Source organism: Oncorhynchus tshawytscha, linkage group LG31 (assembly GCF_018296145.1).
Source record: "Oncorhynchus tshawytscha isolate Ot180627B linkage group LG31, Otsh_v2.0, whole genome shotgun sequence".
Taxonomy (NCBI): Eukaryota; Metazoa; Chordata; class Actinopteri; order Salmoniformes; family Salmonidae; genus Oncorhynchus; species Oncorhynchus tshawytscha.
Window position 1 is genome coordinate 418719 of NC_056459.1, and position 25455 is coordinate 444173.

At 44.6% G+C, this 25455-nt stretch overlaps 1 protein-coding gene across 1 annotated transcript in view; it reads right to left on the reverse strand.

Moving 5' to 3' along the window:
• The window catches only part of LOC112229365 (ephrin-A3), an 83338-nt gene that overhangs the window by 12851 nt on the left and 45032 nt on the right, over positions 1-25455 (reverse strand). Inside the window, exons 2-3 of the mRNA XM_042310478.1 lie at positions 3493-3803; positions 1241-1306 (exon numbers count right to left, since the gene is read on the reverse strand). Coding sequence (XP_042166412.1) covers positions 1241-1306; positions 3493-3803 — 377 coding nt within the window. The remainder of the gene's footprint in view (positions 1-1240; positions 1307-3492; positions 3804-25455) is intronic.

A 25455-nucleotide genomic window follows, 5' to 3' on the forward strand; every position in this document is an offset into this window, starting at 1 on the left:
ACATATTGTGTGAATGCCAGAATACTCCAGTCCAGTACATAAAGATATACTATGAGGTGAAGCTATCGAGCAGAAGATGAAGGCATATTCACTGAGAGGGAAAGTATTACACACACTGATAGTCTAGACTTGGCATTACATTAACATCAGCTCAGTGAGATTTTAAATGAGAATGCACATTGCTTATCCATATTCTATTGCACTGCAAAGAGGGATGTAGCATATGGCACAAGATACGAGGCATATGGTAAGTATGTGTATTTGTAGAGAAAAATGGTCTCAAAACAAAATGGATAGGGCAGAGATAAAGTGGAATGAGAATAGCAATTGGGTTCAGATGATAGCTAGGCTACTAAGCAGACCTTGCAGAGTAACGGTTGTCGTTTGTAAAGTAAACACTATCACACACATTGGAAAACACACGGACACACACACTTTATATCCACTTTATACCCCCCCAAAAAAAAGTGGACACTTCAATAGATTAGCCCTGACACTCAGAGAGGAGGTTAAGGTGATGTGTACACAGAAGCTGACACTGGCCTGGGTGTGGGATGTATTAATACTGACAAGTTTAGATAAGTAGGGAGAGCTTTCAGCACAGGGCTTTGATCAAAGGCCTGCAGGGGAGAGAGGCTACTGGAGTAAAAATAACACAGAATGTCACTATCAGAGAGAGAATCAACTATCAGAGCGATGGGGAGAGGAGAGAGGGGGGCAGGAGAGGAGTTAGCGAGAAAATGAGAGAGAGAGAGAGAAATAAAGAGAGAGAGAAATAAAGAGAGAGAAATAGAGAGGGAAGTTGAAGAGAGGCAGATAGAGAGAGGGAGAGAACGAGAGAGAGGAGAGCGGCTGAGAAAGGGGGAAAGCATCAGAGGGAGAGAGCACATCAGGATAGAAGAGAGATTTACCTATCAAAAGCTATTAGAGCACTGAGACCCAGAATAACACTGTACATTACTACCAATGCCCTGGAACACAGAATAACATAGATCATCATACAACCCTGGAACACAGTGAGATAGAAATAACCTCACTATAGAACACTAGGAAATCACTGTCAAAACATGTAGCCTCAGGTCTCCAGTGTCAACTGTGTGTGTGCGTGTGTGCATGTGACTGAGTGTGTGTATACGAGAGAGAGAGAGAGAGAGAGAGAGAGAGAGAGAGAGAGAGAGAGAGAGAGAGAGAGAGAGAGAGAGAGAGAGAGAGAGAGAGAGAGAGAGAGAGAGAGACCCACCCGTGGAGCAGCAGACGTAGACTCTCAGTCTCAGGCAGCTGTGGCCGTGGTGATGGGTGGGCGTGGCTTCAACAGAACACAGATACAGGTCAGCCATGTGCCATCTAGAGGCCAGTCTATGAACTAACATGGCTTTGGCTTTCTTGGCACAATATGGTTTTGTCCCATATGGCACAATATTCACTACATACTGCACTACTTTGACATGTATGCCTTTGACAAAAAAAAGTGTAGTACATATGGAATAGGGTGCCAAATGGGATGCAACCAATAATGGGATGCAACCGTTTATTCACAAAGAACAAATTATATTTAGGAATGTGGTGTAAGAGTTAAATGACCTAAAGTAGTTTAATGACTCACAAATTGAATGCTGTAATAGTCCAACTCTAACTTACTAAGGTATGTGGGTGAGTGCTACACATTGCTAATGGCTGAAGCGAATTTCCACTTACGACGTAAAGTACCTGCACTTGGGAAAGCGCTATATAGATAGCCCATGCAACCTATTGTCATTACTCGACTATAACACGATGTAGAGAACGAGTATCTCAGCTCCTTACTCATCATTACATCATTATTATACACTACCGGTCCAAACTTTTAGAACACCTACTAAATTAAGGGTTTTCCTTTCTTTTTAATATTTTCTACAAGACATCAAAATTATGAAATAACACATATGGAATCATGTAGTAACCAAAAAAGTGTTAAAAATTCAAATACATTTTAGATTAATCAAAGTAGCCACTATTTGCCTTGATGACAGCTTTGCACAATCTTGGCATTCCCTCAACCAGCTCCACCTGGAATGCTTTTCAAACAGTCTTGAAGGAGTTTCCACATATGCTGAGCACTTGTTGGCTGCTTTTCCTGCAGCAGAGGTAACTCTGGGTCTTCCATTCCTGTGGGAGTCCTCAAAGCACTTGATGGTTTTTGCGACTGCACTTGAAGAAACTTTCAAAGTTCTTTAAATTTTCCGTATTGACTGAGCTTCATGTCATAAAGTAATGATGGACTGTTGTTTCTCTTTGCTTATTTGAGCTGTTCTTGCCATAATATGGACTTGGTCTTTTACCAAATAGGGCTATCTTCTGTATACCACTCCTACCTTGTCACAACACAACTGATTAGCTCAAATGCTTTAAGGAAAGAAATTAACTTTTAACCTCTCTAGGCTAGGGGGCTGTATTTTCACATCTGGATGAAAAGTGTGCCCAAAGTAAACTGCCTGCTACTCAGGCCCAGAAGCCAGGATATGCATATCATTAGTAGATTTGGATAGAAAACACTTTGAAGTTTCTAAAACTGTTTGAATGATGTCTGTGAGTATAACAACTTATTTGGCAGGCGAAACCCCGAGGACAAACCATCCAGGATTTATTTTTTGAGGTCACTCTCTTTTCTATGTGGATCTTGATTTCTAAGGTACTTGCTTGCAGTTCCTATCGCTTCCACTGGATGTCAACAGTCTTTAGAAATTGGTTGATGTTTTTCCTTTGAGAAATGAAGAAGTAGGGCTGTTCAGAACGAGGGTCGAGTCGACCTGAAAGCTCGCTCCACTTTGTTTTTATCTGCTATTGAACGCAGTTTATCCCGTCTCAAATTTGATCGATTACGTTAAAAAATACCTAAAGTTGGATTAGGAAAGTTGTTTGAAATGTTTGGGCAAAGATTACAGGTAACTTATTACATATTTTGTAGTCATGTTGCGCGAGTTGGAACCGGTGTTTTTCTGGATCAAACGCGCCAAATAAATAGACATAATCGCATAATTTGCTTTCGCCGTAAAGCCTTTTTGAAATCTGACACCGTGGCTGGATTAACAAGAAGTTAAGCCTTATTTTGACATATTGCATGTGTATTTTCAAGAATGTTAAATATTTACAATTCTGTAGTTTGAATTTGGCGCCCTGCACTTTCACTGGATGTTGGTCAGGTGGGACGGTAGCGTCCTATCTAGCCTAGAGAGGTTAAGAAGGCACACCTGTTAATTGAAATGCATTCCAGGTGACCACCTCATGATGCAGGTTGAGAGAATCCCAAGAGTGTGCAAAGCTGTCATCAAGGCAAAGGGTGGCTATTTGATTAACACCTTTTTGGTTACTACATGATTCCATATGTGTTATTTCATAGTTTGTCTTCACTAATATTCTGCAATGTAAAAATAAAGAATGAATGAGTAGGTGTTCTAAATCTTTTGACCGGTAGTGGACTTCTATATACACTTAGAATAGAAATATTCCACTCACATATGTAGTAGTACTCATGACCCACGTTGAACTCGTAGCCCAGGGAGAAGGCACTGTAGCGCTGGAACTTCTCAGAGAACTTGATGGGTGCGTGGGGCGCGTGCGGCCGGTTGCACTCCCAGCGCTTGAAGCCCATCTGGGGGTCGCAGGTGCGGTAGCCGCGGTAGCTGACCATGTAGAGGACGTACTGCTCGGCCACAAGGCGCTCCAGTGTCCCCCGCTGGCTGGCGGCGGTAGTGTTGTAGTGTGGGCAGTAGATGTCCAGGTAGTCGTTCACCGCCACCTGCACCGTGTAGCCCTCCGTCCGTAGACTGGCGAGAGAGGTTGGAGAGGAAGAAGAGAAAGGTGGAGGGAGATGAAGGAAGAAGAAAAAAAGAGAAGAAAAAAAGAGAAGAAAAAAATACAACAATGAGTAACAGCATAGTATAAAACTCAGGGAGGGACTACTTTACCTGTACACATAGTAATGTTCTCACTCTATTCCCAGTCCCAAAACCAACCAGGGTTGCTGCAGAAAATAATACCCAATCCTTCAAGCCTACTGTTATTCCCATGAGCATGTCATAGTCTAGGTCAGTGAGGCGGAAGGAGATCATGCCATTGAAGACATGTAGCTCTTCTACCACAGGGAGGAGGGATACCCTGACATGTGAAGGGTCCCATGGCGACCGAACACAGTGTACCAGTGTGTTAGAAGGTCCTGAAGGTCAGTCTAGGGTTGGGACATGTGAAGTATGTGTGCGTGTGTGTGTATACAGTCAACGCTTTAGCCTTAGGTGAGGAAATGAGGTGACATGATTTAACATCCTACCCAATAACATGGCAGTTAACAATACTATGTACAGTTGAAGGCAGTTAACCCACTGTTCCTAGGCCGTCATTGAAAATAAGAAATTGTTCTTAACTGACTTGCCTAGTTAAATAAAGGTAAAATGAAATAATAAAACTCGTATTTTCAACCACTCCACAAATGTCCTGTTAATTAACAAACTTGCCAAAAGTAGTTTTGGCAAGTCGGTTAGGACATCTACTTTGTGCATGACACAAGAAATGTTTCCAACAATTGTTTACAGACAGATTATTTCACTTATAATTCACTGTATCACAATTCCAGTGGGTCAGAAGTTTACATACACTAAGTTGACTGTGTCTTTAAACAGCTTGGAAAATTTCAGAAAATGATGTCATAAGGGTACCATGTTCATCTGTACAAACAATAGTACGCAAGTATAAACACCATGGGACCAAGCAGCTGTCATACCGCTCAGGAAGGAGACGCGTTCTGTCTCCTAGAGATGAACGTACTTTGGTGCGGAAAGTGCAAATCAATCCCAGAACAACAGCAAAGGACCTTGTGAAGATGCTGGAGGAAACAGGTACAAAAGTATCTATATCCACAGTAAAACGAGTCCTAAATCGACATAACCTGAAAGGCCGCTCAGCAAGGAAGAAGCCACTGCTCCAAAACCGCCATAAAAAAGCCAGACTATGGTTTGCAACTGCACATGGGGACAAAGATCGTACTTTTTGGAGAAATGTCCTCTGGTCTGATGAAACAAAAATAGAACTGTTTGGCCATAATGACCAGTGTTATGTTTGGGGGAAGCTTGCAAGCCGAAGAACACCCATCCCAACTGTGAAGCACGGGGGTGGGAGCACAATGTTGTGTGTGTGTGTGTGTGTGTGTGTGTGTGTGTGTGGGGGGGGGTTCTTTGCTGCAGGAGGGACTGGTGCACTTCACAAAGTAGATGGCATGATGAGGAAGGGAAATTATGTGGCCATATTGAAACAACTTCTCAAGATAAGGTATTGGAGTGGCCGTCACAAAGCCCTGACCTCAATCCTATAGAACATTTGTTGGCAGAACTGAAAAAGCGTGTGCAGGCCTATAAACCTGATTCAGTTACACCAGCTCTGTCAGGAGCTCACCCAGCTTATGCTTGGGAAGCTTGTGGAAGGCTACCTGAAACGTTTGACCCAAGTTAAACAATTTAAAGGTAATGCTACCAAATACTAATTGATTGTATGTGAACTTCTGACCCACTAGGAATGTGATGAAATAAATAAAAGCTGAAAGAAATCATTCTCTCTGCTATTATTCTGGTATTTCACATTCTTAAAATAAAGTTGTGATCCTAACTGACCAAAGACAGGGAATTGTTACTAGGATTAAATGTCAGGAATTGTGAAAAACTGAGTTTAAATGTATTTGGCTAAGGTGTATGTAAACTTCCAACTTCAACTGTACACTCATTATCATAATTGTACAAAGTATTATTATACAAACTTATTATGCTTATCTTGAAGGGATGGAAAGGACAATTGATTAGATGTGAGATATCCTTAGCTGTGTCAGGATAAATGGCAGGGGAAATCTGCAACATCTAGAGCGGTATTTACTACTATGTAACATTAGGCGGCAGTACTGCGTTGCATTCAGCCCTAGGGTTTCCTCTCTCACCCTCTTCTTTCTCGCACTCTTTCTCTCAATTACAATCTCTCTCTCACACACACACACACACACACACACACACACACACACACACACACACACACACACACACACACACACACACACACACAGAAAATGAGCAAACGCACACATGAGTGAACAAGCACACACATGCACACTCCCACAGACACAATACTAGGTCAGGTCTCAAGGGAGATTATTATTCAATTACAAAATGAGGATCACTTCGCTCTCTCTCTCCCTCCCTCTCATTATAGTGTAGTAACATTTCTCCTTTTCTGGGTATTTTTCTCTACCACAATCGATACCTCTGTCTTTTCCCTTCTCTTTGTTTGCATTACACATATGCAGAGAGAAGAATATCATATCCCTTAACCACTGTTCTTTCCCTGGCATCAATCTTATCTCATCGCTCGTACCCCACTCCTCTCTCAGATGTTGGATGACAGATTTTTGTCTCGCCAGTGTTGTAAAAAGAAACACAGCCATGCTTCAAAGGGACTATATTTAGAGAGAGTGGGAGAGACAGGAGGGAAGAAAACGAGAGAGGGGAAAGAGAGAGAAAGAGGGAATGAGATGGAGAGAGGGGGGGAGGAGAGAGAGGAGACTAGAGTAAGAGATAGTAAAAGAGGGAAAGGAAGAGGAATGATGGAGAATGTGATGACTGTGAAGCTTGGATGCAAATGGGGTATAAATACATAGGGAAAGGAGCTTCTGTCATTGAGAGAATAGGCAGAAAGGAATGAGTGAGGGTGTGCATTTACAAGTGGGTGTGTATATCATGTGTGCATGTGGGTGTGTGTGAGTGAGTGTTGAACACCGAGGCTTTAGTAGCACACTATGCATAACACATAACACAAGGACAGAATGTTAGATCACAGTTCTGTCATAAAGGCACAGAAAGAGTCAGAGGAGGGAAGAGGATGCTTTGTAGGTGTGTTGAATCACAGGCTTATATACAAAACAAAAATATGAACGCAACAATTGTATTGATTTTACTGAGTAACAGTTCATATGAGGATATCAGTCAATTGAAACAAATTCATTAGGCCCTGATTTTACATGACTGGGAATACAGATATGCATCTGTTGGTCACAGATACATAAAAAAAAATGGGCCTCTATTTGTATTCATTCAAATTTCAATCGATAAAATGAAATTGTGTTTGTTTTCCGTAGTGTATGCCTGCCCATACCATAACCCCACCGCTCACCCACACAACGCCATGGATTATCTTGCCAATGCTCACTAACAGGGATATAAACAAATTTGTGCACAACATTTGAGAGAAATAATCTTTATGTGCATATGGAACACTTCTGGGGATCTTTTATTTCTGCTCATGAAACATGGGACCTACATATTTTATATTTTTGTTTAGTGTATAAGCAGTCCACTTAGTGACCCATGACACTTTAGGTGGTGGGGCAAGGACGGGTGGGGAGAAGGGAGGAAGATTTAACAACAGAGAAAGTGAGAAAAGGAGGAAGCGGAGGAGGTTAGTGGGGGAATCTAAGTAGGACAAAGAGAGGAAAACACAGTGAATGATGACAAATAAGTGAATAAAATGGAGAGTAAGTGAGGCAGAGGGAGAGACAGAGATGTAATGCACCCCAGGGATACATGTAGATGTAGTAGTGCAGGGGGAAAAAAGAGTGATGGTGCCTTTCTTTCTCATCCTGCCTCACTCTCTCTCTCTCCCCGCTGTGCATTGTCTCTGTGTCGTTTCTGCTGTATCATCATAATTTTCCTATGAGTGTGAAAGCACTGCTCGTTAGTACAGCCGGCAGAAGCTGGTGAAGACAGCCTAGCAAGGGGGGAGCGAGGGAGAGAGGGGAGTGACAAAGACAAAGATAGCACCACTGTACCTTGCACCACTAAAACAAGTATTTTGAGAATACATCCGCTATCAATAAATAACAAAGATACTGTAAAAGAAAGAGACCACAGTGGACAGAAACTAGCGGTCTGTTCTGCAGTGGAAGATCTAAACAAAATCCAATTTCCAACCAAACCAACCTCTATTGTGAATGAGCATAAACAAAATGTCCATTACCGTTACATCACAGACAATAATACTGTTAGAGTAACAGCATTGACTGTTAGTAATAGTACATCTACATGCTGTTTACATGCAGGCTGCTGTCTGAGCATCATATCCAACCAAACCTCTCCATTGTGGATGAGTAGAAACAATATGGTCATTACCTTTACATCACTGTCAATACTATCACAGTTAAAGCATTGACTGTTAGTAATAGTAGATCACTAGACCTACACGCTGTTCACATGCACGCTGCTGAATGACCTAGCCTGACGACTCACACTAAATTATTCCGCTGCTCTATCATTCACTTCATACTTTAGTCTGAGATTGCCATCGCACACATAAAATGGTCAATACCGTTACATGATTCATTATGTTACATAGTTCATTATAGTTACATTCATGTCCCTGCTGTTACAGTAACAGCATTGACTGTTAGTATTAGTAGTGTTAGTGTAGCTACACTGAACAAAAATTTAAAGGCAACAAGTGTTTATCCCATGTTTCATGAGCTGAAATAAAAGATCCAAGAAATGAAAAAAATGTCCCACAAAAAGCTTATTTCTCTTAAATGTTGTGCACAAATTTGTTTACATCCCTGTTAGTGAGCTTTTCTCCTTTGCCAAGATAATCAATCCACCTGACAGGTGTGGCATATAAGGAAGCTGATTCAACAGCATGACCATTACACAGGTGCACCTTGTGTTGGGGACAATAAAAGGCCACTTTAAAATGTTCAGTTTTGTCACACAACACAATGCCATACATGTCTCAAGTTGAGGGAGTGTGCAGTTGACATGCTGCCTGCAGGAATGTCCACCAGAGCTGTTGCCAGAGAATTTAATGTTAATTTCTCTACCATAAGCCGCAGCCAATATCATTTTAGAGAATTTGGCAGTACGTCCATACCATTCCTGCCAAACTATAATCAAAGAACAGAACAGGACCATGTTTTGGTGTGGTTTGCATTCATCAGTGAGCAAATGTTGCAAGATATTGAAGAAAATGAAGATAATATTATAAGTCCAAACGGCCTCACAACCGCTGACCATGTCTAACCGTGCAAGTGCAGGACCTCCACATCCGGCTTCTTCACCTGTGGGATCGTCTGAGACCAGCCACCAGGACAGCTGATGAAGCTCAGTAGTATTTCTGTCTGTAATAAATTCCTTTTGTGGGGAAAAACTGATGCCCTCCCAGGCCCACCCATGGCTGCGCCCCTTCCCAGTCTTGTGAGATCCATAGATTAGGGCCTAATGAATTTATTTCAATTGACTGATTTTATTATATGAACTGTAACTCAGTAAAATCGTTAAAATTGGTGCATGTTGCATTTCTATTTTTGTTCTGTATACATGCCACTCACATTCAGGTTGGTTTCTTAGTCTGACCATCAAACAACCTTCATTCAATCCCAATACAAACATCATGACATCTTCAATCATCTCCCTCAAGGTCACCATTAAGGATTTACAGTTGAAACACCGGTGCAATCATGGAATAAATGTACCAGTAACATAGTGATGCACAATCAGTTTCTTTCTCTGATTTCTCCAATCATCTAACTAATAAAAGACCGACAGGCTCCTCTAGCTGCGGGACGAGACAGGGACAGGCTCTGCTGCTTTGCCCCGTACCTTAGCACCAAAAGTCATTACATCGTCTCCAAGTAAAAGTACACACAGTCTCCAGCAAATCCTCCCTCCGCTGATTGGGTTAGCCTCGTAATTAGCGCACGGTTTACTGTGTTCCGATCCAAAATGGAGGCTGAAAATAAATGCTGACGCGTGGGGGAAAAAAAGAGCTAGATGCTACAGCCTTTCGGTCTGGGATTGGCCCTGGATCTGACTGGAGTATACTTTAGTGATGATTCAGAGATGACTCAGAATAGTGGTGGGTGCTGCTCTACACATTACACACACTACACACCACCAGTCTCTGTAATTCAGTCTGACTGCACACATTAGGGAAACAGGTCCCCATAATGGAGCCAGGTCTGGCTGCAGATTGGAGCTACTAAATGAATACCGTCCGATGACTGTAGTGATTCCAGCATGTGACAGTCACTATCTCAGGCAAAACAGCCAATAGAGGGAGTAGGTGGAAACTGTCCGCTCTCTGATTGGTGGAGAGCTGATAGTGAAAGACCACCAAGTGATGTCACACAACAACAAATAAATACCAGACTTTGAAGTACATTCTTTAGAGTGTACTTTAGAAGTACAGAACTACTAGCCTATAATAACTTATGTTCTATCAACAGAGGTATGAAAGGAGAGTGTGCCTGCATCCCAAATGGCACCCTATTCACTATTTTGTGTACTACTTTTGACCAGGGCCCGGTTTCCCAAAAGCATCTTAAGGCTAAGTTCATCACTATTGGATCCTATGTTCTAACAATGAACTTAGCCTTAAGATGCCTTTGGGAAACCGGGCTCTGGTCAAAAGTAGTGCACTGTAAGGAATGGGGAGCCATTTGGGACACAGCCCCATCTCTGAAGGTGAGTCTCTAATTGTGAGTGGATATTAAAAGGCCTCAGTCTCACCTTTACTCATTCTCAAAGTGCCTCCTGATGAAAAGCAGATCTCATTCTCCCTCTCTCTTTCTTCATCTAATACCTCATTCTCTCAGAAGAGCTGTATTGATACCAATACAAAAAGCTGTGGTGTGGACGAGCCTCGCTCTGCTCGCTCTCTGAGAGCGCACAGTAAATGGGTTCTGTCAGAGAATGGAGACTCTCATCACAGTGCATTCTCCACAGTGCCCAACTCAGTGGGAATGTCAGGCACATGTGTAGCGGCGAAGGCATACGAGAACACAGTGCTTATCTTGTAGACATGCCTCCTCTCAGGCTACAGGCCACATTGATGAGACAACGGTGTAGAAGATCCAAGGGGTAAGAGGACTCTTGGAGGAGGTATGTGGACACGCATGCACGCACAGACACGTGTGCACAATAGGACACAGACGCACTCTAGCAGCACTAACGCATGCAAACACACACACAAATATGAAATACCTTTTTTGAATCCACAAATCACATTACACTCGAGAAGGATTCCAACATTTCTAAGGACATGGATATTTGGACACTTATGGATATAGATAGCACCTCCTTCTCCACAGAGCTAGGCTGCCCATGACTGCTGACACGGAGCAGTACCTCGTTAGCTGCTTTGCCTCGGTCTTATGCAGGACTGAAATCTGAATACCGTGTACTCTCAGCCTATGTAGATGGCCGAGACTCCCGAATATCAGCACCACAAACTTGCACTTTCTAACCGAGGCTGTTCAGACGTGACACTGAGGGGCTGGTATTTTAGTAACTTGTCAGCAAAGGCCTGCTCCATGTAAGAGTGAAAAGAGCAACTCACTTCCAAAATGAGCACCTCCCTCTGGCGTCCCCCCTCAACAATAATATCTGCCATAGTTGGTATACAAGAAAACACATCATCGTCAACATCGAACCAGCCTCCAATGACAAGAGAATGTTTGTGAATGTGTGCTGTCGGTGAGGCTACCGGTCTCACCTCAGTACCTATCAAGTCGACAAGGCAGTCATGTCTAGCTATGTACAGGTCTTGTACGAACGGCAACCATTAAAAACATGTGCAACAGACTCCATTACATTTGACTTGTGTAAGACACACACACACACACACACACACACACACACACACACACACACACACACACACACACACACACACACACACACACACACACACACACACACACACACACAGTCAACAGACAAACACATAAATAGAAGAACAAAGATTGCCAGCGAACAGCCCGAGGAATAAAAAAGTAAACCCAGGAAGAAATACACTGAAGCCATAAGACAACAGAACCATACCTACTTCTAAGGTTTCAAAGAGCAGTGTCTGAGCTTTGAAGTGTGGGGTGTGAGAGCCTCAGCAGCTCTCATAGGAAGTCTGCTACAGTGGGGTGTTAGGTTTCACAAACCTAACTCTTTAAGCCTCTCCTTTGGGTTCGCACAGAGAGCGAGACAGAGGATGGAGAGGGAGAATGATGAGAGAGAGTATGAGAGAGCAAGAGAAAGGGAGAGAGGAAGAGAGAGAGGGATAGAACGGAAGAGAGCAAATTGGAGAGAAGTAGAAAGGGAGAGAGAGAGAGAGCGAGAGAAAGGAGAAAAGAATGCTACTCATATTGTCTGGGCCTTCAACAGTGCCAACCTCAGCAAGCCCAATAGAGTACGGTGAACTTTATGTCTGAGCCAGAGTAACTACAGCGATTTATGCAAACGTACACACACACACGCACAAATCTACGGTATGCAAATTTAGCTCCATTTAGTTTATTATTTGTCCTGAAACTCCCCAGTCCTTAATTTACAAGCATACCCATAACATGATGCAGCCACCACGATGCTTCAGAATATGCAGATTGGTACTCAGTAATGTGTTGTATTGGATTTGACCCAAACATAACATTTTGTATTCAGGAAATAATGTTAATTTCTTTGCAATATTACTTTAGTGCCTTGTCACAAACAGGATGAACGTTTTGGAATATTTGTATTCTGTACAGGCTTCCTTCTTTTCACTCTGTCAATTAGGTTAGTATTGTGGAGTAACTACAATGTTTTTGATCCATCCTCGGAGTTAAACTCTGGAACTGTTTTAATGGTGAAATCCTGAGAGCGGTTTCCTTTCTATTTGGCAACTGAGATGGACGGACGTCTGGAAGGACGTCTGTATCTTTGTAGTGACTGGGTGTATTGATACACCAATGTAATTAATAACTTCACCATGCTCAAAGGGATTTTCAATGTCTTATTTTGACCCATCTACCAATAGGTGCCCTTCTTTGCGAGGCATTGGAAAAACTCCTTGGTCTTTGTGGTTGAATCTGTGTTTGAAATTGACTGCTGGACTGAGGGCCCTTACAGATAATTGTACATGTGGGGTATAAAGATGAGGTAGTCATTCAAAAATCATGTTAAACACTATCAAACCCATTGCCATAACAAAGGGGTTGAATACTTATTGAATGAACACATTTCAGCTTTTAATTTTCTATTAACTTGCAGAATAAAAAAAACATAATTCCACTTTAACATTATGGGGTATTGTGTGTATGCCAGGGGTGTGAATACTTTCTGAAGGCACTGTATATCACTGTATATATAAAATAATTACAACATACACATACAGAAACAGCAGAAAAGAAAAACACTATGTATGCTCCAGAGAAGGCCTCTTTCTTCCTGGAGCAGTACTGAGGACACTGGGGCAGTGCTGAGGAAAATTCAAGTATCGGCTAAATCTATATCCTGATATGAGTCGGTGCCATACAGGTTTAGAGTAGCAAAAGCAGAGCGGCGGATGATGGACCATGTTTTACTTCCTAAATAATTGACTGGCACAAGAACATTTGGTATCTCTCTTTATTTATTCCATCTCTCGCTCTCTCAGGGCCATGACTTGGGTGGCAGGTACATAAAGACCTTAACTTAACTTAGAGAATACATACATTCAAGGTATTCTCTGTGATAAATCATTGAAGTGAGTGAACCTATGTCAAGGTCTTCTCCAAAGTAAGTTCCTTATTCTGACTGTCTATGTAATACCCAGACAAAGATAGTCTGCAAGTTTACTTAAGCTGCAGGATGACTATTTTTCTTCTAATATGGATTCAAGGTTCTTATGAATGGAAATAAGGGACCACAATGTAAATAAGTAATTGACTGTCATCCCTGACAAGTGTTAAAATGTGCGTGTTTTGACAAGACAATAACCAAAAATGTTAAATTGTCAAATAAAATCAATGAACAGTTCATTGGCTGGCTCGTCAAGGTCCGCCAACTATATTGAGAAGACAAAGATAGGCATTAGCTGGAATTACATGGCAGAGGAAGTAAACTCAGCAAAAAAAGAAAAGGCCCATTTTCAGGACCCTGTCTTTCAAAGAAATTCGTAAAAATCTAGATACCTTCACAGACCTTCATTGTAAACTCTGTTTCCCATGCTTGTTCAATGAACCATAAACAATTAATGAACATGCACCTGTGGAACGGTCGTTAAGACACTAACAGCTTACAGACTGTGGGCAATTAAGGTCACAGTTATGAAAACGTAGGACACTAAAGAGGCCTTTCTACTGACTCTGAAAAACACCAAAAGAAAGATGCCCAGGGTCCCTGCTCATCTGTGTGAAAGTGCCTTAGGCATGCTGCAAGGAGGCATGAGGACTGCAGATGTGGCCAGCGCAATAAATAGCAATGTCCGTACTGTGAGACGCCTAAGACAGCGCTACTGGGATACAGGATGGACAACTGATCGTCCTCGCAGTGGCAGACCACATGTAACAACACCTGCACAGGATCAGTACATCCGAACATCACACATGCGGGACAGGTACAGGATGGCAAAAACAACTGCCCGAGTTACACCAGGTACGTGCAATTCCTCCATCAGACTGTCCGCAATAGGCTGAGAGAGGCTGGACTGAGGGCTTGTAAGCTTGTTGTAAGGCAGGCAGGTCCTCACCAGATATCACCGGCAACAACGTCGCGTATGGGCACAAACCCATCGTCGCTGGACCAGACAGGACTGGCAAAAGTGCTCTTCACTGAAAAGTCACGGTTTTGTCTCACCAGGGGTGATGGTTGGATTTGCGTTTATCGCTTATGGAATGAGCCTGTACTCTGGAGCAGAATCAATTTGGAGGTGGAGGGTCCATCATGGTCTGGGGCGGTGTGTCACAGCATCATTGAACTGAGCTTGTTGTCATTGCAGGCAATCTCAATGCTGTGCGTTACAGGGAAGACATCCTCCTCCCTCATGTGGTACCCTTCCTGCAGGCTCATTCTGACATGACCCTCCAGCATGACAATGCCACCAGCCATACTGCTCGTTCGGTGTGTGATTTCCTGCAAGACAGGACTGTCAGTGTTTTGCCATGGCCAGTGAAGAGCCCGGATTTCAATCCCATTGAGCACATCTGGGACCTGTTGCATCGGAGGGTTAGGGCTAGGTGTCACATTTTATCAAGGTGAGTGGAATCAGGCGCAGAGAGCAGGTTTCAGTGATTCGACAGTTTATTCTCCGGCGCACAAAAAACACGGTCAACCCAACACACAGGGTGAATAATCCAACACAGGATCAAAATAGACCGGAGAATAAAACACAAGTACTACACCAAATTACATGAATACAAAACCAATCCCGCACAAAACAAGGGCGGGACAACCTACTACATATAAGGACATTAATTAAACTAAAATACACACAGGTGAAACTAATAAGACAAAACCAACAGACAAACGAAAAAGGGATCGGTAGTGGCTAGTAGGACGGTGACGACGACCGCTGAGCACCGCCCGAACAGGCAGGAGAGCCAACTTCGGCGGAAGTCGTGACAGTACCCCCCCTCTGACGCGCGGCCCTCGCAGCGCGCCGCCACCGTCCTCGAGGACGACCCGGAGGACGAGGTGCTGGGCGATCCGGGTGGAGGCGGTGGAAATCTCTCAGGAGAGAAGGGTGCAAAATATCCCCCACCGGAACCCAGCATCTCTCCTCCGGACCTTACCCCTCCCAGTCCACGAGGTACTGTAGGCCCCCCACCCGGCGTCTCGAATCCAGAATGCCCCAAACTGTGTACGCCGGGGACCCCTCGATGTCCAGAGGGGGCGGAGGGACCTCAGGCACTTCACCTTCTTGCAGGGGACCAGCCACCACCGGCCTGAGGAGAGACACATGAAACGAGGGGTTAATACGGTAATACCTAGGAAGTTGTAACCTGTAACACACCTCGTTTATTCTCCTCAGGACTTTGAACGGCCCCACACACTGCGGCCCCAGCTTCCGACAGGGCAGGCGGAGGGGCAGGTTTCGGGTCGAGAGCCAGACCCTGCCTCACTGCGGTGCTGGTCAGCGCTCCTCTTCTGCCGTTCTCCCGCTAACCGTATTGAGTCCTGAACGGCTTTCCAGGTGTCCTTGGAGCGCTGTACCCATTCCTCCACCGCAGGAGCCTTGGTCTGGCTCTGATGCCATGGGGCCAGGACCGGCTGGTAACTTAACACACACTCAAAAGGGGACAAGTTAGTTGAGGAGTGGCGTAGGGAGTTCTGAGCTAGTTCAGCCCAGGGAACATACCTTGCCCACTCACCAGGCCGGTCCCGGCAATAGGACCGCAGAAACCTGCCCACATCCTGGTTTACGCGCTCCACCTACCCATTACTCTCGGGGTGAAAACCTGAGGTTAAGCTGACCGAGACCCCCAGTCTCTCCATAAACACCCTCCACACTCTGGACGTGAATTGGGGACCCCGATCAGAAACGATGTCCTCAGGCACCCCATAGTGCCGGAAGACCTGGGTAAACAAGGCCTCCGCAGTCTGCTGGGCCGTAGGGAGACCGGGCAACGGGATGAGATGACAGGACTTAGAAAACCGATCCACAACGACCAGGATCGTAGTACTTCCCTGGGACGGGGGAAGGTCGGTAAGAAAGTCCACCGATAAGTGTGTCCACGGCCGTTGTGGAACGGGGAGGGGTTGTAATTTCCCTCTAGGCAGGTGCCGAGGAGCCTTGCTCTGAGCACACACTGAGCAGGAGGAGACATAAAATCTCACGTCTTTTGCCAGCGTGGGCCACCAGTATCTCCCTCTCAGACTCCGCACTGTCCTCTCGATGCCAGGATGATCCGAGGAGGGGAGAGTATGAGCCCACCGGATCAGCTTGTCCCGGACACCCCTCGGCATGTACTGAGTCCCCACTGGACAGTTAGGGGGGGCCGGCTATGACCGTGAGGCCTCCTCTATCTCCGCGTTCACCTCCCATACCACCGGTGCCACGAGACATGACGGTGAAATGATGGGAGTTGGCTCAACGGACCGCTCCTCGGTATCATAGAGGCGGGACAGCGCGTCGGCTTTGGTGTTTTGGGAGCCTGGCCGGTATGAGAGGGTAAACCGGAACCTGGTAAAAAACATGGCCCATCTAGCCTGACGTGGATTTAGTCTCTTCGCTGCCCGGATATACAGGTTTCAGTGATTCGACAGTTTATTCTCCGGCGCACAAAAAACACGGTCAACCCAACACACAGGGTGAATAATCCAACACAGGATCAAAATAGACCGGAGAATAAAACACAAGTACTACACCAAATGACATGAATACAAAAACAATCCCGCACAAAACAAGGGCGGGACAACCTACTACATATAAGGACGTTAATTAAACTAAAATACACACAGGTGAAACTAATAAGACAAAACCAACAGACAAACGAAAAAGGGATCGGTAGTGGCTAGTAGGACGGTGACGACGACCGCCGAGCACCGCCCGAACAGGCAGGAGAGCCAACTTCGGCGGAAGTCGTGACACTAGGGCCATTCCCCCCAGAAATGTCCGGGAACTTGCAGGTGCCTTGGTGAAAGAGTAGGGTAACATCTCACAGCAAGAACTGGCAAATCTGGCACAGTCCATGAGGAGGAGATGCACTGCGGTACTTAATGCAGTTGGTGGCCACACCAGATACTGACATTTACTTTTGATTTTAAACCCCCCTTTGTTCAGGGACACATTATTCCATTTCTGTTAGTCACGTCTGTGGAACTTGTTCAGTTCACGTCTCAGTTGTTGAATCTTGTTATGTTCATACAAATATTTACACATTAAGTTTGCTGAAAATAAACGCAGTTGACGTTTCTTTTTTTGCTGAGTTTGTGTGCTCAACCAAGTGCAGCATACAGTAATAATAAACAATCTCATACTTTCCAAATTCACAGAACCCCACCATCATTGAAATTCCACTCCAGAACTGGTTGTCACGTTCCCCACCTAGAAAACCAAAAAATGTCACTCAAACAGAAGGGGGAACTAACAAAGAGTCACTGACAACAACCAAAACAGGTGGGGTTATAGGAGGGGTTCCGAAATTAATGACCGGAAGCAAACCAAAAAGTCTAGCAAAACTAAAACAGGGAAAATCAGACAAATGGATGTTTTTCTACAAATCAAATAGTGAGAGCCAACTAAAGGTGTGGACCATCCGCATCTCTCAAGACAACAGGAGCAGGACCTGTATGCTCTCGTTGGCTGCCCCTCGCTTCATACTCATCGCCAAACCCACTGGCTCCAGGTCATCTACAAGTCTCTGCTAGGTAAAACCCTGCCTTATCTCAGCTCACTGGTGACCATAGCAGGACCCACCCGCCCACGCGCTCCAGCAGGTATATCTCACTGGTCACCCCCAAAGCCAATTCTTCCTTTGGCCACCTTTCCATCCAGTTCTCTGCTGCCAATGACTGGAATGAACTGCAAAAATCACTGAAGCTGGAGACTCATATCTCCCTCACTAGCGTTAAGCACCAGCTGTCAGAGCAGCTCACAGATCACTGTACCTGTACATAGCCCATCTGTAAATAGCCCATCCAACTACCTCATCCCCATACTGTATTTATTTATTTATCTTGCTCCTTTGCACCCCAGTATCTGTACTTGCACATTCATCTTCTGCACATCTACCATTCCAGTGTTTAATTGCTATATTGTAATTACTTTGCCAGCATGGCCTATTTATTGCATTACCGCCCTTATCCTACCTCATTTGCACATGCTGAATATAGCTTTTTTCTACTGTTTTATTGACTGTATGTTTGTTAATTCCATGTGTAACTCTGTGTTGTTGTATGTGTCGAATTGCTTTGCTGTATCTTGGCCAGGTCGCAGTTGCAAATGAGAACTTGTTCTCAACTAGACTACCTGGTTAAATAAAGGTTAAATTAAAAAAATAGGCCAGACACTCTTAAATATCACCTGGGCCAGCACAGGTGAAACACCTTCCCACTAATGAGATGGAAACCAACACAGGTGGAGCAAATACTGACTAACAAGGTGCGCCCTACGTGCTAATGAGAAATACGTGCTAAAGTCCAGCCTCAAAACATACATGGAAAAACCAAAGCCTGTAACACTGGTCATTGAGCACAATGTATAATCTTGTACTATCCTAAAATCGAATGTATTAAGTCCATGTTGTAGTGTGTAGCCTGTACCTATGGTGATCATATTAATGAATGTGTATGCTTTGCCATCTCATCATGGAAAAGCCCAGCCCCCAAACTACAGCACAGTGGCTGTGTCCGAAATGGTACACTATCCCCTCTTTAGTGCATCACTTTTGACCAGAGCCCTATGGAGCATTATTCACTATAAAGGGAATAGGGTGCCATTTCAGACATACCTAGTGACATCAGCTGAGAAGCAGCAGATTACAGAGAAGATAAAAATGATAAACCACGACAAGTGCCCAGCAGAGATAGAGGCGAGAGAGAGGTATCCTCCCATCTCTCCTCTCTAGTTGTTGGAAAGTGGCTGGAATGGTCGTGGGCAGCAGATTCCTGCCTGGCGCGTTGTCACACCTCGGTATCGAGGAGTGTTTGAAGACGATTGCAACAAAGCCTTGGCTGTGTCGTCTGCCTGTGCTCTAGGGCCCAACCTGTGCTGGCCTGGCCCGGGCTGTAGTACCGTGGCCCAGACAACACAAACACTTTAGATAGGATAGCCATATCTGTCTGGCTATATTTGGGATGATACAGCTCTGAGCTCTCTCTCTCTCTCTTCCTCCTACCCCCACCTTCTGTGTCTCCAGCTCTGTCTCTCTTCCACTCCCTCACTCTCTCTCCTCCGCTCTCCCCCCCAGCAATGTGCTGGTGCCTTTTCATAATTAATATAGTTTTTCTTAGATTTGGGTCTGAATCTGTGCAGCTGAAAGAGTCACTTAACCAAAAACACCCCATGCAGTCAGGGGCTTGGTGTGGCTGAGGGCATCATGCTCGATCCACCATACAGTGGATGCGTCCCAATCGACACCCTATTCCCTATATAGTGCAATAATTTTGACCACAGCCCATAGGGTGCACTATGCAAGACTACATGGGCAACACTTTCAATGGGCAGAATAAACACTTTAACGTAGCCTAATATGGGACCATATCTATTTTGAAGGACAAAATAGCATAGTAGAAAAAGATGGAGGAGGTATACATACTGCATTGATATTGCACTTCTGGGTTAAACACTGGGGTTGTGTTCATCTGTGAAGGTGGTGTTTATGGAAACAAGACAAGGTGAGAATGAGACAAAGGGGAAAACACACATGCACACGGGAGTGAGCACACACACACAGGCACACACACACACACACACACACACACACACACACACACACACACACACACACACACACACACACACACACACACACACACACACACACACACACACACACACACACACATGCGCACACAAGAACAAACACATACACACAGAACCATCTGAACTGCCAAGATCCCACAGCTGTGCCTCTCCCTACTCTGACACCCTGGCCAGATGATTGACACTTTCACAGTCTAACACACACCCAGTCTCACATGCACACATACCCACCGTGTGTTTCACACACACACACGCACGCACGCACACAGTTGTGTCTTACTACTGTATACTTGTGAGGACTTTTAGGGAACCAACTATTGATTCCCATTCAAAATCCTATTTTCCCTAACCCCTAACCCTAACCTTAGCCCCTAACTCCCAACTCCTAACCCTAATTCTAACGCACGCACACACACACACGCACGCACGCACGCACACACACACACACACACACACACACACACACACACACACACACACACACACACACACACACACACACACACACACACACACACACACACACACACACACACAAACACACACACACACCCTAACCTTAGCCCCTAACTCCCAACTCCTAACTACTAACCCTAATTCTAACCCTAATTTTGGGGACTGGCAAAATGTTCTAAATTCTCTGAATTTTTGCTGGTTTACTATTCTTGTGAGGACTTTGGTACTAGTAAAATGTCTACACACCGACACTGAATGAGTGTAACTACTTTAATCAGTGTTAATCACTGCAGACTCTCGTCTCACTCTCAGACAGACCATATAACAAAGAGAGAGAGAGAAGAAGAGAGGGGGGTGAGAGAGAGAGGGTGAGAGGGTGAGAGGAAGAGAGAGGGGTGGGAGAGGAAGTGAGAGGAAGGTGGAGTACAAGAGGCACAGAAACAGCTTGTAAAAATGTGGAATGGTGTCTAAAAATATACAGTGCCTACAGAGCCGCGAGTCCGTGGCAGTTTTGATGTACTTTATCGTATACTTCAAGGTTTATTTCTTAGACCCATATGGCTGGGCCTTGGCGGGAGAGGTGGACAGGCCAAGCCATCATGGTCAGGTTTTAATTTCAGTCAGGGCCAGGGGGACAGCACGGAGGGTGGGGAGCGAGGGACCACGGAATGCAGAGCGAGTCAGGCAGAGAGATAGAGAAGAGGTGAGGTAAAGAAGGAGAGATGAAGGGATATAGGGGGAAGAGATAAGGGGAGAGGGGGAGGCAGTGGGGGGGATGAGAAAGGAACGGCAGCACAGAAATGGAGATAGAGGAGAGGTGATGTGCTTTACACAGAGGAGAAGAAAGAGAGGCCGAGACGGAGGGAGGCAAAGGGGGAAAATTGAAAGATAAGAGGGAGAGATTATTAAGAAAAGACGGTTAATGTATAAATAAACTTGGAGCGAAACGGGGAAAGGCAGCCAAAGAGAGAGAGGTGGAGGGAGAGAGTTGAGATTTGTATTATTTGTGGATAAACACAATGTGTTTTTTTTTTTTATAAATGGCTTTGGCCTTCACGTTTTAACCTAAACTTTGTAGAAAGCTTAGCTGCCTGCATAGCAGGAATAGTCATCATAATAGTAATGCCTGTGTTAGGTGATTAGAATTTCATATAGCCTGAGCAGCTGGAGTTCAGGGAGAGATTATTTTGCGAGGCCCTAATGCAGCCAGTTTGTTCAGTGGAGCATGCAGGAACTCAATGTGACCTTATGTGCGTAAAGATAGAAACACAGTTGATGTTGTATGCTATTTAAACGAGCACGTGAGCGTACGAATGGCATGTTTAGGCGTGCATTCAAATGTGCAGCTGGAGCATAATGGAAAGGAGCGCATCAACGTAATCGTGCGTAACATAGGCTACCCTACAGAACACACTGGAGTGGTGTGTGGCTCCAGACTTGCCAAACAGCACTAGTGAGGGTTAAGTGTTTCAGATTTGTGTGATCTGCTAGCCAACATGCTTTGTGCTCTGGTGGGCTAGTGTTTATACAGTACAGGACACTTATGTGAGGTAGTGCCTGGCGGATACATACAGACACACACACGGAAAGCCAAACACACACACACGTATACACACAGGTCACAACAACTCCCTGCTGCTGCTACCTTGGCAGTGTGTGTGCACGCGTGTGTGTGATTGACATCTGTCAAACGACAGAGCACCAGGAGGAGGAAAAGAAGAGAGGGAGAGGTGTCAGAGTATATGTGAAAGCCAGATGGAAGGACAAAGATAAGGGAAGAAGAAACACAGAGGGGAAAGATAGGGATGAGGGATGGATAGATGGATAGATGAGGGATGGATGGATGGAGGGAAGAAGGGCGTGCCCCCCCTTCCCTCTGTCAGTGTCTGTGATCATCTATTCCTACTGTTCTGTATATCAGTGACTTAGTAACCCTCAGCACAAGACCTAAATTGAGATGATGAATTGAGACGCATACAGGAGAAAGGACAGAGATTAGGAAACACAGACAGATGATGAAAAATGACAAACAGAGAGAGGAGGCTTGGAGAGGAGGAGAGGAAAGTGGAAGAGAGAGGGCAAGGTGACATTGAGAGAAGTGTAGAGGTGACTGCTCCTGGCTTTTAGCTGGAGGACGGACACAGGGTGACATTAGTGTAACACACTTTGGCTACACCTGCTGTGAGAGAGGCCCACACACACATGCACAGACAGAGACACACACACACACAGGTAAAAATAAGCATTTTAGGCAGATTCCATACTTAACCTGTGGGGGATCTTGCCTCCCAATCACCTATATTCTAGTTTAACTACCTTAATAAACTTCCCATGTGCAGTACAATATATGGTCCCCAAAAACAGTGATGGTAGTTTCTGAAAAGAGTAACCTGATTAAATAAACTATCATTACTCTTTGGGGTGGTTTTCCATACACAGATTAAGCATACTCCTGGATTTAAAAGGATTTTCAATTGAATTTGCTTTTTAGTCCAGGACTAGGCTTAATCTGAGTCCGGAAAACAGTCTCCGTATGTGGTATCCGTATCGGCCATTTTATCTTCATGTCGGTCACATTTTAGTGGATGTGTTGTTTCAACAGTTTAAAACACAAAAAAACAGCCATCATCTTCTACTGTTTACCTTCACAGGCTCAATACACCTGGGATTGATAGTAAATGGAAGTGAAGACGCTGGTGGCCATACAAAACACGTGGTCTACCGATGAGGCTGAAATTGGAATTTAGAACGTCCTCTAAAAAACACAACACTACCAAAACAACATTTTCTGAGGGGTAGCCTGTAATGGCGACAATGCTTGGTGGAGTGAAAACCAGAGACCTGCCACAAGTCACACGCCAGAGTTTACATTGAGCAGAAATAGAGGGGGAGTAGAAAGATGGGAGGGAGGCGGAAAAACGAGATGGAGAGGACAAAGGAAAAGGGAAAATGAGGAAGAGGGTGGAAAAAAGATGCATTCAATGATGAAAAGAGCATTATTGCCCCCCCCACACACAAACACAGTGGCCTTTACCTCTCCCTCAGAGCGAGACATAAACGAGTGGAATGACAGACAGAGAGAGCCAACGGGCCCCCTCCCCAGAGGGTAAACGCACTCATCCATACTGATCTTAAAACAACAGCCTCACCCCCTCTCTCTCCCTCTTCCTCCCTCCCTTGCCCCTCTCTCTCCCCTGACTTACGACCTCCCACCCACTCTCTCTCTCTCTCTCTCTCTCTCTCTCTCTCTCTCTCCTACACCCTTTCATTCATTCTTCCTTCTCTTCTCCCTTTGTCTCTTTTGTTTATCTATTTAACCACTTTTTTGCATTTGCAATGCTTTCTCATCATCCTTCCATGTCTCCCTCTACTGCTGTGCTTTACCGCAAAGTCAGTCCGAATTATAGTCTTCCTCCTTTATATCCTGTCTTTACATATATCCATTCTTCTGAGTCTCTTTCTCCACATTCTCATCGATCGATCTTTCTTGCGATACACTTTTCAGTCTCACAAGAGTTTGACCCTGTGTCATCCGACTCTTTCACCACAAGCTTCTCTGCCTCCTTTAACGTTCTCTTGTGTTTTCCTCTTCCACTTCAGAATCAATTTGTTACATGAGCTCTCCAAATGGTGAACTTATTTTTCATTGTAAAGCCCGCATTTAACATGGAGCACAGTCAATCTCCTCAACCCTGATTCACATCTATACTGAGACTAAATAAGAAATAATTTCTCGACTCTGACGCCGGTGAAATGCTGCTGATGCATCTCAGCGGTAGACAAATGAGGCAACAAATTGACTTCTCTGAAGCATTCGGAAACAATAAATAACCCAAAGCAAATCTCACTTAACTAAACACTGGAAGAAATCGCACAATAGGACTGGGGGCTTATCACACATCATTTAATTCTCTCCCTTCCTGTCTTTCCTCCTAATCTCCCTATCCCCTCTTTCTCTCTTTCCCCTCTCTCTCTCCCCATCCCTGTTTCCAGTAGTTTGTGCCCAGACGTACATTGACCCTAGCGCTGTGGACCCAGTAGGGGGCCTTGTTCCTCTGCGTCGCTCCACTGCACATGACTGACGTACTTTGTAAGGGAGGGAGAAAGGAGGAAAGGAAGGAAGGAGGGTGGGAGGAAGATGGAGGGAGGAAAGCATAGCAGAGTGCTAGCTGCACTGAGGGAGGAGAGGGAGTTGAATGTGATTTATGATCAATGGGGCTTCTCCAATTACATTCCAATTAAAGTAGCGTCTCGAGCATGGCTCTAGTACAACGTGTCGACAGAAGGGCTTTTGTATGGGCATGCTACTATGCCCATAATAATGGGCAACTGCACACAGTCATAAATACACACAAATGTACGCACGGACGCACGTATGAATATGCGCACCCCCCCAGAATATGCCTCTCTCCAATAGTGTTGGTTTGTGTGCGTGTGCTTGTGTGTGGGTACCTACGAGAGAATGCAGCCCCCCTTATGAGTTTATTTAAAGTCAGATTAAGGGCAGTTCAAAGTAGAGGTCGACCGATTATGATTTTTCAACGCCGATACCGCTACCGATTATTGGAGGACCCCAAAAAAGCCGATACCGATTAATCGGACGATTTTTAAAATGTATTTGTAATAATGACAATTACAACAATACTGAATGAACACTTATTTTAACTTAATGTAATACATCAATAAAATCAATTTAGCCTCAAATAAATAATGAAATATGTTCAATTTGGTTTAAATAATGCAAAAACAAAGTGTTGGAGAAGTGCAATATGTGCCATGTTGTCATGTCCTGAC